Source organism: Microcebus murinus, chromosome 1, assembly GCF_040939455.1.
Source record: "Microcebus murinus isolate Inina chromosome 1, M.murinus_Inina_mat1.0, whole genome shotgun sequence".
NCBI classification, from domain to species: Eukaryota; Metazoa; Chordata; class Mammalia; order Primates; family Cheirogaleidae; genus Microcebus; species Microcebus murinus.
In genome coordinates this window covers 75,407,192-75,427,014 of record NC_134104.1, presented here as the reverse complement: position 1 = coordinate 75,427,014, position 19,823 = coordinate 75,407,192, and the positions used below count along the sequence as shown (strand labels likewise).

Below are 19,823 nucleotides of genomic sequence, written 5' to 3'. Positions count from 1 at the left end.
AAGGCTCCTCAATGAAGTCTTGTTAGTTCTGTTCCCACCAAGAAGTGGGCTTGTATTCTGCATTCCAGCAACATTTTTGTTTTTTGAACCTCATTTAGTAACTTAACACCTCATGTAGGTTTAATCATTTAACTGGTTTTAATAGAATATTAATAAAATTGAAGCTTTTATCCAACCTTCTACCATGGAAACTTTTTCAAGTTAGGAACCATTGCTTATTCGTATCTATTTCTCTAAGAGTCCTCTTCCTCCACCCGCTCCTCCTCCTCCCTCCCTCCTCCTGATGAATCTTCTTCCTCTTCTTTTTTCCTTCTTCCATTTTATTTTATCCTTCTTGTCTCCCTTCATCCTTCTTCTTTCCAGAGAGCTTTATCAAGATTCATTAAGTATTGCCCTCATTTAAAAAATTTTTTTTTATATTTGTACTTCTACAAAAATATTGTTTGTTTCTTTTGAATTGCAGATTCCAACAATGTCTCACCCATCTTGGCTGCCACCCAAAAGCACTGGCGAGCCCCTCGGCCATGTGCCTGCGCGGATGGAGACAACCCATTCCTTTGGGACCCCCAGCATTTCAGTGTCCACACAGCAGCCACCCAAGAAGTTTGCACCAGTGGTTGCTCCAAAACCCAAATACAACCCATACAAGCAACCTGGAGGTGAGGGTAAGTGCTGGGATTTCAGAGTTTGGTGTCCAGAGTGGGAAAGTTGAATGTAATATAGAGGTGGTTTACAGTATAGAGTTGTGCTGGAAAAAAGTAGCTTATAGATTCACAATGTGGTTATCATAGTGTATGGACTGTGAAAGGTTAAGGAGCTCCCAGAAATCATCTAGGCCACCCTGTCATTTAGGAACACAGAGATTAAGACCTCATATGGGACATGTGGCTGTTGTTACATATCGAAGTAGGGTTAGAACCCAAACTAGTAATCTGGCCTCTTCAGTCTTAGCGCAGAGCCCTGGTACTGCATTTTCCTTTACCTCCAGCCCATTCTCTTGTAAAGATGTGTCTCCCACCCTGTGGTTCCTTCCTCTTGCCAATAGACCAGTGTCCCAAAATGCTGCCAAGCAACAGTCCAATCAGAAACCCATTCAAAGTGAACATAATAAAGTGCCTAGAATTTTTTTTTTTTTTGCCTTCTCTGGCCATTTTCCTTCCCTTAATGCTGCTGTAGGATAAAGTTGTCTGGAGGGCTCTGGAGATCTGCATTTGTTGAAGCTTATAGAAAAGTCTGAGTGAAGCCTAGTTTCAGGGGTGTTAGTAACAATATATTCAGTGTACATCCAGTGGAGTTTGAAGTTCTGCATGAGCTTGGCATTTCACGTGTGTGCACACTCACACATTACACCTCACAGGTGGTGTAAATGATGCCATGCTCTTGGGTTGAAGAGTTTTCCTCTATTACCACTGTCAGCAGCTCATTCAAACCCATGAAACAATAACTTATAACAAACAGAACATTAGACTTCTGGGAGCTGAGAGAGAAGAGGCAGGGAAAGGAGATCCAGTCCTTCTTTTTCTGTTTTCTGTTCCTATCCGACCTTTAAAAAATTACCATAGCTTCTCCAGGATGTTTCCAGTTGCTTCTTAGATGACACTAGTGTGTTTGTGTTGTTAATACTACCAGAGACTACTTCATGCTCTGTGATATGGTTCAGTCCTTATTTTTTCTTCCGAGTAATCTCCTGCTCCCAGTAAACCCTTAATTGTTGGTATCTCAGGACCTAAGTCAGAAGCCTAGTCCAGATGTCTAGCGTGTGTAAGGTGACTGGACACTTAGGCCAGTGGTGGGGAAGGTCAGGCATCATCAGCACACACGGCTGAACTGTGGCCATGGATCTTTGGATACCCTTTCCCTAGAAAGGGCAAAAACAAGACCATTAGAAAACTTCTCTGGACAAACAATAAATGGAGCCCTCAGTGCTATACTAATATCCACAGCAGTGCTTGAAGTTTTATTGCCCTTGAAGGAGACTGCATCTTTGCAATTAATCAAGGACTTAGTGAACTGGCTTTCTTTGGCTTATCATTCTTTAGTGATTGCAGGGCCTGGGAATGGGATCTGGAAGAGAATCAATCCCTCTGAACAGGGACAGGAGGAGCCATGTGTTGGCTTTCTCATTTATGTTTTCAAGGTGTCCCCATGTCAGGTTACTAGGGGCATTGTTATTTTGTCTTCTAACTTTTGGGGAGAGCTAAAATGGACTTCCATTTAATGTGAAGGGAATAAAGACATGGTCAATTATAGAGCAAGAGGCAGAGGTCTGAGGAAGTCAACTTTGTAGGCGTGACAATCGATATATGCTGAGGGTTAGGGTGATGGCAGGACCTATATTAAGTGAGCTAATAAATGGCACACATGAGGTAGGGATAAGAAAAATTTATGATGTCCTCCCTTCAGCCCCTGTCACTCTCAGTGCTGTGAATCACCGTGAATGAGCCTGGGGGTGGCTCCCCTGCTGTGACAGGTCCTGCCTGTCTGTGTATGGCTGTCTTACTCTCCAGGAACACTGGAGTAAACTCTGACTCGTTTGTATGCCCTGCAGCTCTCAATTCTTGGCCTCTTCTCAACATGCCACCCCACATACTTCTGTTTTCTGTCAAAATTCTATTTGTATCACTTTCTCCAAAATGTCTAGATCAGCAGTAATCACTCCCTTCCCTGGGTGTCCACATACATCTTATTCTGTGTCTACCAAATTTCTACTACTTTTTAAAATTGCTCCTGCTTGTGTTCTTTTACATATTGTACATGAGTGTATGCCAAGCCCTGTGCTTTTTTATTATTATTTATTGTCTTCCCATATAACCCTATGAAGTGTTTTTTTCCCTTCCATAAGTAAAGGGAAACTTAGAAGAGGTGACGTTCTCTGTGATTTTGTGGCTAGTAAATTTGTAAACGGAGGCTGTTGTCCATATCCAGCATGTGATGCTGCTTACCCTTCTATTCACAGCACTTGTGGCACCAAGCCCTATATTATAGTGATTCTTCCCTACTTCCCTTGTACGAATATAAGCTTTGCTTCCCATTGAAGCAACAAGACATGGTTTCTCACTTGTCCTTATGTTCCTTGGAGCTCTTGTTATGCTACTATGTTTTCAGTAGGAATGGTTGCATATGGTCAAATGTATGTCTGTGTGTTCTTATGTATGTATATGTATTTGGATGGATGGCGGATGCTGGATGGGTGAGTGTACTGCTCGGTAATACTCCCTTGCAATAAGGAGTTTGGAATGTGGCATCTTCATGTCAAGCGTCTCAGCCTTTTGTTTTCTGAAGTTTTGGTTTTTTCTTGCAATTCTCCAGTGTCTGTCTGTCTGTCTGTCTGTCTGTCTCTCTCTCTCTCTCTTTCTCTCCAGTATAACCTTTCCTGAATCTGAAAAAAAGATATTTCCCTTTAATATATACATGCAAGACAAATATGGGGAACCATGTATATTTAGACTTCTTTTTAAAATAGAAGCTACGTGTCTTCCTCTACTGTATATTATGACCCTGGATATTTGTTGGAAGTGTAGGATTTGCTTTTACTTTATGTTTAATTTAAATGTTATAGGTGCATTCTCTGTTACTCTAAACATTTTTATAATTAATGTTATTTTTTGTTTACATTTGTATACATTTTAAAAGTTTATATCTTTACATTTTTTTTTTTTTAATCTAGAATGTTCCTGAAATCCCAAGATCATAGGTAGCTTAGGTTTTGCTTGCCGGGTGGATTGGTGATACCAGCTCCTGTTTCTTATGCCTCAGCTCATGCTTTCTTTGCTTTGAGTAAATGCTTGTCCTCCAATTTCCAGCTCTTAAAATCTTTTAATCTATTGCTTAAAAGTTGACCACCAAGAAGCTCAATCATGAAGACAGAAAGTTAGAACTAATAGAAATCACACAGTGCTGCTGTTTCTGGTGTAAATGTAAAAGCTTTAGCCTCATGAGTGTTTTAGTTCTTTACTCAGAGATGCATATTCTGCTCAGAGCAGAATTAGCACCAAACCTCAAGTCCCTTCTAACTCTAGAGTTATCCAGAACCTTGCACTATATTCTAGTGACAAATGACAACTGTTCTATACGACCTCATAACCTCCTTATGCATCGCATACAATTCTTATCATAGTGTGCCTTTTAATAGATTTGTTTGTATATGCACCTGTCTGCTCCAGTAGACCCTGAACTTTTGGCTGCAGAGGCTGCCTGACTCATTTCTTTATCCACAGAAGCACCCAGCAGGATCTCCGACACATGGGAACTCGGTGGTGTTTGTAGAACTGAATAGGTAAACACAGCAATGCACACCTGCTTATCCGGGCACATGTTCTCTAGGTTTTCAGCTACTGCTTAGACTCTGTGGCTGCTGCTTCAACCTACATATTTGAATTAATGTCACCCTCCTATACCCGTATTTTGAGCTTTTTAGTGTGGGATTTGTTTGACCACTGCTATCTTGAAGTTACCAATTACATTTCTCACCTTGGTACTATGTATATGATCTCTGGGGTTTGCTTTCTCATTTTTAAATTCTGACTGTGAAAGTAGAAAAGTACCCAGATGTTGTACGTATCAACTTGTAATTTTGTGATACCCATATTTATAATTTTCTTCTATGACACATTTTGCTAATAACCTTTTTCTAAAGGGCTTTGGCACACTTAAAAGTGGGGCCTGTTTTTTTTCCCATTTAGTAGCTCTTTGGGCTTCAGAGTCCTTTTATTTGACTTCCATTGTTCTCATACTTTTCAGTGATTTTATAACAACTTGTGTTTCCATAGCTAACTTAGAATACCCCTGTGTTTCCAAATGCTTTTCTTGTATCCAGTACTGTAGGCTTATGAGCCCATATCTATTTTTTATTAAGTTTTGTTTTCCTAGAGATTTTACAGTGTTAACTGTCTGTTTCATTTTTGTGAAATGATTTTGATATGTATTTACAATTTTGTCCCATAAACTTCTATTCAACTGATGAGAACAGTAAGATAGTGCAATTTTTCTCTGGGTCTTTAAAGTCCTAGCCTTTAGCATTGTTTGTCCTGTAATCTGGGTGCCCTGTCTGCTTCAAATTAAGAAACAAAAAATAAACCCAACAAAAACAAACAAAAACCCTCAAAACAACAAAAACAAGAAAACCAAGCCTTAGACTTTGATGACAGAACAGAGTGTAGTTCTTTTTCTGGTTTTGGTAGATAACAAAGTAAGTAAATTTTCCAGCTTTACTAATATACTATTTTACTAAGATGTTTTTTGAAATTATTCTGCTATTACACTCTAGGAATTAGAATCTCAGTCTCTCTTCCTTTCTCTCTTCCAATTGTTTGGCTGAATGACATTTGGTAATGCTTTTTATCTATCATTATAATAGATAATCATTTAGAATGACTTGAGAAGTTTTCATTTCGTGAATTTGGAGTTGTGGCCTAGAATTCACTTTCTCCAACCTCTGGAATTCCTTTTAAAAACATTTTTATGTTAGATCTTTGAAAAGTAAATCCACTTGGTATCAATTCAAGGTGATCCTTTTGGTATAATCCTTTTATATTGGTATAATCCCATATAGTTTATTTAGCACTTTCATATTCATTATTATTTAATTTTCAGAAAATAATTCTTATTGTAGCTCTTTGAGGCATGTAGAACCTATCTTACTGCTATTTTAATGTCTGGTAAACTACCAGAAGTTAAATAGCTTATTAAATAATCACATAGCTAGTAAAAGTAGAAGGGAACCCTTATATATAGGGCTCTTAATGATTTTAGAATTCTATTTATTGGAGGTAGGGCTAGACTATCTTATATCTTTTCTAACTCCATTATTTTATTATTTCATGATTCTTCTTTGAAATTAATTTCAAAGTGGTGACCTTTCCCACAAACTATTCCTACATGTATTACCTAGTACACATCTATATAACATAAAAAAAGGCCTGTGTTTTCCACCTTTCCCTATACTGTTTTACCTGGACTTGTCAGGGTAGATCAGGATAGGTAAGATGAATTTTATTAAAAAGGGGTTCCTAAGCCTGGATTATTTCTTTTACTCCATCTTTTTGTGCTCTATGGTACCCTGAGGTTATTTATTCATTGCATGGAGAACAAATAGTTATAAATGATTGCTAATATACCTAAGAGTTTGGAGTTGAGCTGGTCCAGAGCCCAGGTTTCCTAAATGGACTCATTCCACTGTACCACCACTGTTTACAGGAACAGGCAAGTTTGGGGTTTGGTTCCTAGAAATGGACTAGTCTTGGCTTATTGATACTTGGTGGAGAATTAACCATTAGAGATGTGAGCCATGTCTTCTGGTTAGGACATATTTATTTTCTTAAAAAATAACTACTAACATGTGAGGGAAATGAATGGCCATCTATGGCAATATAATTAAAGGAATAATTTAGACTGGATTTTCCCCACCATTTTTATTTTAAACATATAGACCAATTTGGTGCTACTTCTCTTTTTACTGTTAGGAAAAACTTTTTCTTTTTTAAATCTGGAGTAATCAGTGGTAGATAACAGTGATATTTAAATATTTAGATTCACAGTGTGCTCTTCTGCCTCTAGAGTCCTATAGTCTTTGTTCCTCACGCAAGGACAATCTTGCCTGTTATTCTGGAGGTACAAATGGGAAACATCTTCTTTTGGTAGCCCTGGCAGTCCTGTTAAGTTACCAGCAATCACAGATGAACAGTTGCAACATCTTGGACATTTGTTATAATTACACATGGTGTGCCATGAGGATAGTCACAAGTTCACTGAAATATCTGGGAGTCCAATGAAGCCTGGGATCCTCCTTTTCTGGATCAGGTAAGCATCTTGAGCCTCATCCATCACTGTGGAGTGCAGTACACAAGTTTTAATTTTTAGGTCCTCAGGGAAGAAGGGACAAGCTGTTCCTTCATTAAAGGATCAGATATTAATTGTATTAATTTCATCATTACATTGCATTTTTCAGCAGAGAAAATAATTTGGAATTCCTGGGGCAGCATCAGATTTTATCAAATATATGTAGACCTTATCAATGCTTGAGACTGCCAAGATGCGGCACTGGTTTGAAGATCAGGGCATTTATATTCCAGTCTTAGTTTTACCACTTGATCTTGGGTTTGATACTTTTCTATTAAAGTGTCCTTAATTTATTAAATTAGCTGGTAATATTTATTTTCTTACAGGATTGTTTTGAGGACCAAATATAATGATAAGTGTAAAAATGTTTTTAAGCTGTAAAAATACCTTACAGTTTTAAGAGTTACCAGTGTATATTTATTCAGCAGTCATTTATTTAAAACAGATTTTGTGCCACTCTTCTAGGGGCTGACGTAATGGCAATGAGCAAAACACAAACTAATCCCTGCCCTCTTGGAATATATTTTCTTGCTATAATAAAAATAGCTTATTGTTATTACTAATAATAAGTTAATATTGATAAAATTATAAAATAGCATTTAATGAATAAATGCATCTTATGACTTTATACACATTATTACTAATAAGTATTTCAAATTATAAAACAAATGCTATAGTATAGGTCAAGCATTACTAATCTGAAATCTGAAGTGCTCCAAAATCCATGGCTTTTTGAGCACTGGCATAATACTCAAAGGAAATGTCCATTGGAGCATTTTGGATTTCAGATTTGTGGATTAAGATGCTCAACTGGTAGTATATGCAAATACTCCAAAATCTGAAAAAATCTGAAATTCAAAGCACTTCTAGTTCCAAACATTTTGAATAAGGATACTCATTCTAATAAATGTATACCAATATAAATATTATTACTAATAATGCTATCCATAAATACTGATAAATATCATTAGCTTCTAATAACAGTGATAGGAGTCACAGTGTCTCAATACTATATAGACCATAAAATTCTAGAACCAAGGTTGATCACTACTCAGAAACAATTAAAAAGGCATCAAAAGAATTCATATTCAAGAGTCTTTCTGTGTATGTGGTAAGTGTGGAAAAGTCTTCATTAGCAAAAGAAATCTTCTTCAGCATCAAAAAGAATCCATGCTGGAGAGAAACCCTGTGAGTGTAGCAAGTATGCCAAAGCCTTTCGGACTTCCTCCCAGCTAGGTCATCTTGAGTGTGTCCACTCTAAGGAGAAGCTTATGCTGGACATTTGTTGTTTTGGCCTCCCAGAATTTTTTAGTCCTTTTTATTGGTAATAGTGCACTCAGTTTTAGATTTCATCTTCCATTCAGGAGTGGAGTGTGTGACTCAGGCCTGGCTCAGCCTCAGATCCTTACCTCAAGCCACAGTTACGAGTTCAGATGTTGGTAGGTGACCCAGGGTGGTCCGATAAGAGTCCCAGGACTTTGCAGGAACAAGAGCTAACAGGAAAAAATACTCTTTCTCATTTTTCCCCCCATTGGTTTTAAAGCTGAGAAGAACTTCTAGATTTTCATGGAGGCTGAGAATAAAGTCAACACAACAAAAAATATCTGAGAGTTGAAGAGCAATCAAATATTGAAGATATTATTTGAACAGCCTCATAAAACCATGTCTGAAGCTATGGGAAGAAAATCCCTTCATTTCAATCCCTTCATTTCCTAGATAAGAGTAGTTGATTCATAAATACGTTTTAGGGAGGTATAGGGTCTTTGTCCAGGAATGCTGTAAATAACAAATGAAAATTGTTGGTGCAGGCAGGGGTTATTGTTCCAGTTTCAGAGACTCAGGGAGGTCACGTAGCTTGTTCAATATTGCAGAATAGTAAGGGGTAAAACTAAGCCTTGATCATGTGGATTCCTTCCATGATCGCCACAGTTTTGTCTCATGGATGTGTTTTGGGTGACTTGTTTAGACGCCCCAGTGATAGAACGAATGTACCTGCACAAACTGGATTAGATGTTTTAGAACAAGAAGATGTTCATGTCTTGTTGACAGAAATCTCTTTTATTTTCTAACATGTCAGTTTAGGTAATTGCTGAAATGAATTCCTTACTAAGGTGATGGGTTCCTTATCTTGTATGGTTCAAAAACAATGATTAATGTTGACTTTTGTGGTGAAGTGTACTTTAATTGCCTTTATTTTAAAATTCTATAAATATATAATGCTATTGTCACTATAGTGTAGATGTGAACAGAGCTTAATTTTTTAATAATAATAATATAGAAGGAGCCACAAAGAGGTATTACCACATACCTATTAGAAAATCTAAACTGAAAATTTGTACCATATGCTGGCAAAGATATAGAGAAATGATCTCTCACATTACTGTAGGAATGTGTAAAATGGTATAGCCACTCTGGAAAATTCTTGGGCAGTGTTTTACAAAAGTAAACATGTATTAACCATATGACTCAGCAGTTGCACCCTTTGGCATTTAATCCAGAGAAATGAAAAGTTATGTTCACATAAAAACCTGTACACAAATGTTCATAGCAACTTTTTCCATAATGACAATACACTGGAAACACCCCAAATTTCTTTCAATGAGTAAATATGTAGGCAGAGTCTGGTACATCTATACAATGGATTAATATGACTCAGCAATAGAGAACAATGAACTATTGATACATGCAACAACCTGAGTTGACTTTAAAAGCATTATACTTAATGAACAAATAAGTCAGTCTCAAGAGGTTACATATATTATATGATTCCATTTATAAGACATTCTTGAGATGAGAAAACTCTAGAGAGAGAGAGAACAAAGTAGTGGTTGCTAGGGGAGAGGGATAAGGGTAGGAGTGGGGCAGAGAGTGGGTGTTCATGCCAAGAGAAAACAACAGGAGTCCTTTTGTGGTAGTAAAACAGTTTTGTATCTTGACTGGAGTGGTGGTGACATGAATCTTTAGATGGGATAAAATTAAATAGAACTATACACACATAGAAATGAATTCAGGTTAAAAAATGGTGAAAACTGAATAAGGTCTAGTTAACAGTAACATAATAATTTCAGGTTTTTGGTAATGCATTATAGATCTTACCACTGGGGAAAGCTGGGTAAAATGACTCTATTATTTTTGTATCTTTCTGAGTATATATTTCAAAATTAAAAGTTTAATAATAGTAAGATAAAGAAATACATTAAATTTCTTAATGTTTTCTTCTCCTACCCAAAGTGCCATCTTACACGTAATCTGAATTGTCTGCACCATAGCTTTTAAGATCACTTTTATAATGTATAGTTTAAAGCAGTAGTTTTGAAAGCTTTCCAAAGTCATCAGAAAGACTTGGAAAATATTATTTAAAAAAAGTCTTATGTCCTATCTCAGTACTATACAAATAGAGTCTCAGGGCATGGGCCCCAGCAATCTGCATTAAAACAAAACAAAATAAAATGTTAATACAATTCTGCGGGTAATTGTGAATGATGCTCAACCAAAATTTAGGAACTACTACTTTATTTCAGGGACCAGTGATTTAATCATGTCCTTTGAATCTTCCAGGTCCTGTGGGTGTACTCTTCTTCCCTTGGTTAATGACAGTAGCTTTTCAAGTCCTAAGCATCTTTTGTTATGTGAGCAATGTGGAGATTCAGAGATCCCAAGCTTCCTTCATGTTGCTATTCTTTTCCATCTGAGGTTTCATCATAGAAACCAGTTTTTTTGCATATGTCGTTTCAAGGAACTTTATTTGGGATCCAAAAACAGAAGAAAGAAAATTAAAAAGAACAACAAACAAAAATTGATTCTTCTGGAATGTCCCAGCAATATCCAAGTTTCTGCATTATAGAGTACTTGCTATTAGGTTATTTCACATAGCAATACCAGAAATGTCAGCTAATTTTGGGTCATGACAGGCCTATGTAAATTATCTATAAATGGATTCATTATGGATATTATAAAAATAAAACTGATACCTGAGCCTTTGGGCAAATATGCCATATAAAGAAACCATACCCTAGAACAGCGATTGACCTAAGGAGCTATAAAAAACAACAACAACAACAAAAAACATAGTGTGGTACTTATCTTCCTTCCTTAAAATTTTTGCAGTCAGAGACAGGATGGCTGAGGATAACACCTGGGGCAGAGGAGTACACATAGCTGGGATGTGGCACCTGAGCCTCCTAGCACTTTGCCCTTCCAGCATTTTCCCTTATTATCTGTTCTTTACATTGTTCTGTACTATGTCTTCAAACAGAATAGGTGGTATGTTAGTCAAGATAGGCATATAACAAGGCACCCCACACCCATAAAGTTACATTATGTAAATTTGGTATCATAAAAGAACATCTTGTAGGAGGAATTGGAGAAAGCTTCATAGAGGAGGGGAATATCTGATCTGAGTCTTGGAGAATGAGTGAGTTGTTTACCAGGCAGGAAAGGGTGGTGAACAGCATGACATGCCAAGCAAAGGGAGCAGCATGTGCAAAGAGAATGATGCCCATCATGACCCTTGTAATTTTGGCAGCTCTTTGCTTATGTCCTCAGGCAGTGCATGTGGGCTCCCAGAAGTAGCTTTGCAGTATGGACAGAGTGACTTCACTATGGTAGACCCAACCATCTACTATGCTCTGAAACTTACCTCCAGGAATATCTCCAGGAAGTTGGGTAACTACAGAGAAGAAGGACCAAGAAATAAGGACATACTGATCTTATATCATGGACAAGAAGCACCTTCCTGGAGGTCTTGGCTAGAATTATCATTACTATTTCTCCTCAGTGATCTGTTATGCTTTAGAATGAAATGTTTCTGTGTATAAAAATGCTAAGGAAAAAAAGAAGAGACAAAAAGCAATTCTCCTGAAATTATTTCAAGACAGCCTTTTTACCTAGTCAAACACACATCCATAAGAATGTGAGATGTGAGCCAACCAAAACGTTTTTTTTGTTGTTCTGTTTTGCTTTTTACTTGTCCACACTTCAGGGAGATCCCGAGAAAACAGGAAGCAACGAAAGAAAGATTTTATTATGAAATATTCATTACAATTTGCAATTTTAAATATGTGTGTGAGTTTGCCTGCATGTGAACACTTTAAAACGCTTAATTATATACTATCTAGTTTAATCACCACAATGTCCTGTAACATTATTACCATTCCTACATTATTGTGGTTCCTAAAGACAAATGAAAAAATCCAAGATTCAGAGGACCCACGATGAGGCTAATAAATAGAGAATCCACATTTGACCAAACTTTAGTATTTTCCTTTAAGTATTGGTAATGTAAAATAACTATTGTACAATAATCATTGATTATATTATAGTTATTACTAAAATAGTTTATCTGATAGAATAGTGTCTTAGGGATGTGAAAAACTTTTCAGTAAATTTATTAGTCTCTAGTGCATTTGAGGTCCACTTTGCTTTATTGCTACCCAGTCTTTTCAGCTACACTGTAAAAGATAGTTGTCATCACCCTCAATCTGCAGAGAGTATAATATATGCAAAGTGAAATAATTAGCACAGTGCAAAGCTGGGATTTGAACCCTTGTCTTCTAACTCCAAATCTATAGCTTTTGCTTGGCACAACACTGCATCTCATGTTAATGCTATTATTATATTTTTATTAAAAGAAAAAATTTCTCATCATTATTTTCCAAGTCATTACTATTGAAAGCTGTTCGAAAATTGACACCATCCAAATAATGTGTGAAAATTGCTTAGAATCACCTGTGCATAGTTGTGTGTGATGTATGAAAATATAAAACAGCCAAAGTAATCTCAAGAATCATTACCAAGGAGACATTATTTCAGAAAGCCTTTTGAATAACTATTTGAAATCTTCATTAATTCCAGTGAATTATGTCATCTTGCTTAAACGTGTTAGTTATCACTGGTAATTTTATTGACATTAAAGTGAAATCAAAATGACATTTTAATTTGCCATTATTTTTGTTATTGATCTGCTCATATCTGTTAATGACTTTAGTTTTATAAAGTGCTTCCTCTATAAAATTACTTGCTAGGAAGGAAATCTCCAGGTGCTATGAAGTATACCTAGAAAAACCATTTGAGGTAACAGTGAAATGTCATACATGCACACCCAGTGTGGTCCTGGTAGTTTTTACTTTTTCATGTCTTGATTTCTGCATTTACTTCAGTTCTTCTATTGGGGTCAATTTAGATTCATCCCATGCCAGTTTTATTGATCAGGGCTCTATAGTAGATAGGGAAGAGTAAAAACACATCTTAACCCTTAAGCAGTTTATATATTCATTAGAAATTTGACATATGAAAATGACCAATTATCTAACAATATAAAGCTGTAATATAAGGCTTCTATTTGTGAAGTGACTCTGTGGTTAACTCTAATTAACTCTGAGAGGACTCAGAAGAGTTTACTTGGGGGCCAAGACAGTGTTGGAAGGCTACAAAGAGGGAAGACTTAGGGGAGGCAGAGGTTAAGCACATAGACTCTGGCATTAGACAGATTTGGGTTTAGGTCTTGATTTTACCCTTTAATTTACTGGGAATTTGGGCTCAGTAGGATGAGTAACTACCTAAGCTCTCTCAATTTGTTTTTAACTTTAAAATAGAGTTATATGTATCTTAAATGAAGTATTAAATTAGTATAGCATCTGGTACAGAATAAAGACTAATTTAATGGAAGTTACCATTGTTTTACCACTGTTATTATTATCAAAATTACAACATGAGCATTAGCTCTTGGGGTCATATTCATATTGTTTTTTTTTTAATTTGTAGATTTTTAATCATAACTATCCAATATAGCTCATGCTGGCCATTTAAAAAATAATCTTAGTTTATCCTTATTTTTTGTACTATTATTATGTATTTAATGATTGACATTTTAGAATTGGCTTGTCTTATGTTTGTCCTTGGTAGAATTGTGATGTGCTGATACATCCTTTTTTGAATTTGCATAATACCTTTCTCAGGAAGAGCTCTATTTTACTTGAACTCTATCAATGTAGATCTATATTTATAGTATAGTATCTCTTTCAGAAGTAGTATTTTTGTTACTGAACTATCACTACAGTTAACAATGTAGGTGAATATGTTATAAAGTAAACTTGTAATTTTCATTTTTTAAAATTTGTACTTTTATAGAATATCAAATTATACAGTGAAATTTGGGGGATTATTAGCTATATAATCTCAAAAAAATTAATTTAGTTAGGGATTTTAGCCATTCATTTCTGGGATTCATATTTAGGATTCAACCAGTCTCCTGAAGTTGTATTTAAATTTAGTCCAGTGTATGTCTTTTTCAGGGAAAGTGTTCCTAACATTATCAGACCCTCAGAGAGATTCTTAACTCACTCATTAAGGAAGATAACACCCCCTATCTAAGGGGCCACCCGTCTCGCAAGCTGATTGTATTGGTGCTACTTAAATAAAAAACAGGTTTAAAAAAAACAACAGGTTTTCATATTTTCTTTCACCCAATTTAGTGGGCACTGTGTGAAGAGATATCTGAGTATGTGATTGTGCTCCTGGGGAATGTTCTAATAACTACCTTAGAGAATACAGTGTATATACAATTTAATGTATATTTATACACAATTATTTCATGATATATGGTTTCTAACATTAATATATATTTTTCCCTGATTATCTACACAACAAATATTTGCACAGCCTCTGGGCTATGCATATGTAAGACAGAGCATGGAGGCGAATAGGGCTTGGAATCTTTTTGCTGAGAGGGATGTGATCCCCATTTTATAGTTGAGAAAATTGAGGCTCAGTGATGAGATTGCTTCGACTGGGTCCTATAGGTAGAAAGTAGTCCAGAGGAGATTCAAACATAACTTTCCTGAACCAAAATTGAGTTCTTTAAATTGCAACATGCTTTCTGTTGCTTAGCATGTAACTATTACCCATACATTTTTATTTATTTTTCTTTTTTTGTGAATTTAAAATGTCATATTTGTTCTGCTTCCATTATTGCAGTGTTGAATGATGATTCATCAGTGCAGTGGCCTATTTTAGTGAACCACAATAGCTTGGGTAGAAAGAAAAAAGATCTAACATACTCAGGAATGGAAAGCAGCCATCTTTTTATAGCTAAAATTGCAAACATCTGGCAATTACTCTATTCTACCTCCCTTCAAAAAAGAAGAATCATCCCTTCAACTGGAGCCTGCTGCTGTGTTTAATCAAGGCAGTATGCAAGCCTTAAGGAGCAATAGGTTTTGATTTGAGGAGTCCATTGCCTAATCCAGTTGGCCAGCCTCTTCAGCAAATACACTATTTAATGCTCCCCAAATGCTACTGTGTTTTATAATGATAATAATGGTAATATGGCAGTTAATAACTATAGAAAACCTCCATTTTCTTTTCTGCCTGGCTAATTTGTGGTAGCTTTTATGGCAGCTTTTTACATCTTGAAAGTTAGTTGTTTGGGTCAAAATTGCCTCTCCCCATACTCTTAAGCTTTTTCTATGTATGAACAACAGATTCAAATATCAACGTAACCAGTAATTACCAACTTGATTTTATTATAAACTGGTCTAGTAAAATGGTGAAGGAACAAATCAATTTCTTTTTAAAGCCTAACAGTGGCCTTTTACTAAAAAAGCAGTCCATGATGGTTTTGGCTCCTTGGTGCCCCACCCTTATTTCTTATGGTGATAATTGTTTGTGAAACTAGTTCTTCCCTCCATGGCCAAAGTCAATTCTGTTTGCAGGGGAAGTGAGAAAGACTGGTGGTTTACAATAAATGCTGAGAGTCAGAACTTCTGCATTTTTCTCTTGGGGATAATACCAGCTTTTACTCTGACCTTGACCGATGCATTTACCTTTCTATTCCCCATTTACCTTTCTCTTCCTCTAGGCCTCTGCAGGGTAGAGGTGGGCCTTTACCTTCCCAGGTTGTGCCAACATTATCACCACTGTTCCCTTTTGTTGTAAGGTATCTTGGTCAGTAGTCACCAGTAATTGATAAGGAACAGAAAATAAGTAGTAGGGGAAAAAAATCAAGGTTCAACGGCATGGTTTTCAAAAACAATATCGGTACTAAAAATAGGTTGTTTTCTAGTGTTAGCAGATTATGATACTTGGAAATCATAGATATTCAGTGGGGGCCTTTAGGCTTATTTTATATGCCCGCCTTTTGCTTTTATGCCTTTGGTAGGACTATGTTCAGTACCCAAAGCTATAGCTTTTGCCTTTATAGAAAATTTTTGCTAGGCTGTCTTTCCTGTCAGTTTTACCAAAATCCCAGTGAATTTTGCAAACTTCTCATTAAACTACATGCAGTTTTGGGAGAATTGAGATTGTGACTAGGGAGTTTCCTGGTTAAAAAAAAAAGAGAAAGAAATAAGATAAAGAAAAATAATAAGAACTAACAATCTAAAATGTGTGCTTTATTCAATATAGCTATTCCATGCAGAGCTGGGTGGAGTATGATCTCTGGAGTCTCAAAATGAATGTGTTCTCTTTTGTCTGTCTCTATCCAGTTGGATGGTTCTGCTCTTTCTCCCACACATGCACATCTTTGAAAGTTCACTGCTTTGGTACAGCCAGTGTTCTAACCCATAGGCTTTTGGTGATCCTGCTAATGCAGAAAAGGTTATGCCAGTGTACCTTGCCATATTTTCCTTTTACTTTGGGGCTTGCAATCTACAAACTTTCTAGAATACAGCCAGTGTTGTATTGCAGGTGTCTTCGAATGTCTATAGTGGTTCTCTACTCTCTTAACACTAAAAAGAATCACCTGGAAAGCTTTCAAAAATATCAAGACGTGTGTTTCACCCTCAGATATTCTAATATATAATTGGTCTGGGATAGGCACTATTTTTCCCAACAATCAATTTTCAGAAGTACTAAGGTAGGTCAGTCTCTCTCACCTGATACTTGAATTTCAACTCAAGTTTCTGACAAGGTGTTTTTCAGGATTATTTTGAATATTTTTAGTGCAGGAAACTGAAACAGTCCTTTCTGGCTTTGGACAGTTTTGATTTTTTTTGTTTGTCTTCATTTTTATTTGAATTCTGCCTTCATAATATGTGGGCTTATTTCTTAGTCTTATAAATTTATAATTTGCACCCATGGAGTTATTACTTAAAATTGTAAGCACCTACCCTCCAAAAAGAAACAAACTCAAAACAAAAATTCTAACAATCTGATCACATCTCCTTGTCAGATAGGACCTCTCCCTTCTCCATTTTTGAGTTGTAAATCTCTGGGAAAGGAACAGTGGAGAACAAACAGACAAAGAAATAAAACAGGCACTTACTATAGTAAGGCAACACTACAATTGACTTATCAACTAGACTGTTTGACTTTAAGAGGTACAACTCTATGCTTTGAACCTTTAAATTGACAGTGCCTAACATATGGCCAAGGCACAGAAGAAGCATTTAATGATTATTTATTGAATAAATAATAATTAGGTTTATTAATTAGAATTAGGTTCAATTCAAACTAAATATGGAAACTTGATATTCTTCAATGTAGCAATACTTAAGAAAATACAGTGAACGTAAGTCCCTTTGGTAGATAGAATAAACTTTAAAATACCTAAACACAAATTCAGTACATGATATGTGTGTTATATATCCTAACAACAATGACAAAACCAAAATAATGACTCAAACTTCTCTGGAAGGACATAAGGCTTAACAGTAACAGTCCTCTAGGTGAGATATGTATTGTTAGGTCATCTTAAATTTGCGTTGGCTTTACTGTATGGTGGAAGTGGAAGCATGTTTGATTCATATTGTCACTCATGTTACTTTTTGGTTAAAGTTATTTCCTCATATTTAGGTGAGGCCTGCCGCTTCCCAAATCTACCTGCTTGCTCAGCCTTACAGATTGCGAAGAACAAGGTTAATTCCTCTTCCTTATATGAGCCCGTCAGGCCTTTCAAAATAGAGATATGTCCCTCGGACTTGCCTTCTTTCCTTTAAGCTGAACAGTTCCACTGCAGGGTCTCTAAAACTTTAATTATTTAGTCTATTCTGGAAGTCCTCATTTGTGAGGACTCAGAACTGAACATGATGTTATTAAATGCGGAGAATGGCAACGTTCTCCCAGAGAATTCCTTTTCCTAAACAAATGTGCAATTGCCAAGAAGCACCTTTACATTTTCAACACAGTTCATCAGGCTCACTTATAGGACTTTTCTATGTGGCATCATTATGGATGAGTTTTTTAAAATTGTGTGTGCATATTTGAAAGTACCGTCTCCTTTATCATAAATGGAAAAGAATACTGAGTCTCTGAGGGTAGGAGAGTAAAAAAATGAATTTAAATCTTTCTGCGATGAGATTAAGTAGCTTGATTAGGACAAACAGGGCTTATTTATAGTTGAATAAATAAGCTAGAGTTCTTGGAACCCAAATAAGTATAAATTTTGAGGAAACAAATTGGAAAACTTAAGAGTTCAGGATAAGTAATAGTAAAGACAAAACTAAGATTAACCAAATTATCAGAATTACCTATGTGATTGAATTTTTTAGACAACTTTCCCAGGCTTATATTATTCATGGGTTTAAGCTCTTTAAATTTATTCTTTTATTTATTTATTTTTTAAAGAAAGTGGAATAAAATGCTCTTTTCCCGCTGTTTATACCAATGATTTGTTATTTGGGTACACCACCACTGTCTGGTTGTAGTGTGACTGAAGTATTGGCTGATTGGAAGTGAACAAAACTCTTTCAACTCAACCTATACAATCAAGGTGATGAAGTAGCAGCAGTCATTGCACTCTTATACTTACCTTTGTGATTTATTATACCATGTGTTTGTTTAGAATGTAAATAACATGCAGTTAGTGTAATAGATGCAGATGATTCAGCATCTGTAGACATCTGGAGAGGATTCACTGGTAAGATCATCTCCCAAAGCTTATGGAAAATCTTTCTATGGCAACCTGAGAGGGCATAGGCATAACTCAAAGCCCAGCAGATAAGGCCAAGTTCAATAAAACTGAAAGCATGTTTACACCATCACTAATGTGAGTCTTCCCCACCCCCTGCAACCTACCCCAGATTTAGATATTTTTTGGTATGTAAATTTTATTTGTTCTAATTCATGGAACCATTACATAATTAAGTTTTTTTCTCTTAGGTTTCTAGGCTTCCAAATAATTTTATTCTTTCAGAGAGCTACTTTCCTTAAATATAGGGCTTTTTGAGGCATCATATTTTGCTAATGGTGATTTTACAGTATTCCTATGCAGCTCATCCCATGCAGTTTGGTCTATATTGAATATAGGCTAGATAAAAATTAATCTGTGTGACAATGTTGTTAGTTCTAGACTGAAACTGTCATCTGGAGTTACTACCTCTTACCCTGGAAGACGGTCAGTCCAAGATTGAGGATACACCTTAGAACTTGTGCCCATTTTGAGGACTACCAAGAAATTTTCATTCTCTGGAGCAGCTGCCAGGAGACATGTTGGTAATAGACCAGCACATTAGCTGGATGTGTTGCTGGAAGTGGAGGAAGAAGGTAGAACCTAGAGTTAGAGAGGAAATGGAAGGACCAAAACTTGTAGTTAGAAGCTGGGCACCATGTAAGATAGAAGCATCCTTCAGCCATTCTGCCTTCAAGAATAAATCTAACCCTAGGAGCACCTGTTATTTCTTTCTTATAAAGACTCTTTCTTATAAAGAGTCATGACTTCTAGCTAATAGCTAGTATCCATCCTAAAGTTTGACTTTGTTCTAAATATAATTACAGAATTATGCACAGATATTCAATTGAAAGGGGAGAACAAAAAGTCTTGCCAGAATAAAGCTAATTTTACCCTAGGTACACTGAAAAGTAGGTGGCAGCCAATCAAAAAGGCAGCCATTGAACATGACAAGAGCTAACTGGAGGGACATGTGGTGGAATGGAAAGGACACTGCCCACTTAAGGCCCACGTAAATCAACAAGCCACCCTGGTTAGTTTCCCTAATTGTAAAATAATGTGATTGAACAATTGTCCCTTCACTTCCTTCCTACTCTAAAAT

The 19,823-nt window shown here is 36.2% G+C and overlaps 1 protein-coding gene across 8 annotated transcripts in view; it reads left to right on the top strand.

The window, feature by feature from the left end:
* The window catches only part of LPP (LIM domain containing preferred translocation partner in lipoma), a 669,323-nt gene that overhangs the window by 219,929 nt on the left and 429,571 nt on the right, over nucleotides 1–19,823 (top strand). For 6 of the 8 annotated variants that reach the window (XM_076003023.1, XM_020286687.2, XM_020286680.2 and 3 more), the window contains one exon: nucleotides 464–665. In XM_076003023.1, the coding sequence (XP_075859138.1) occupies nucleotides 473–665 (193 nt within the window). In that variant the 5' untranslated portion in view covers nucleotides 464–472. The remainder of the gene's footprint in view (nucleotides 1–463; nucleotides 666–19,823) is intronic. The other 2 variants (XM_076003032.1, XM_020286688.2) reach the window with 1 other exon arrangement.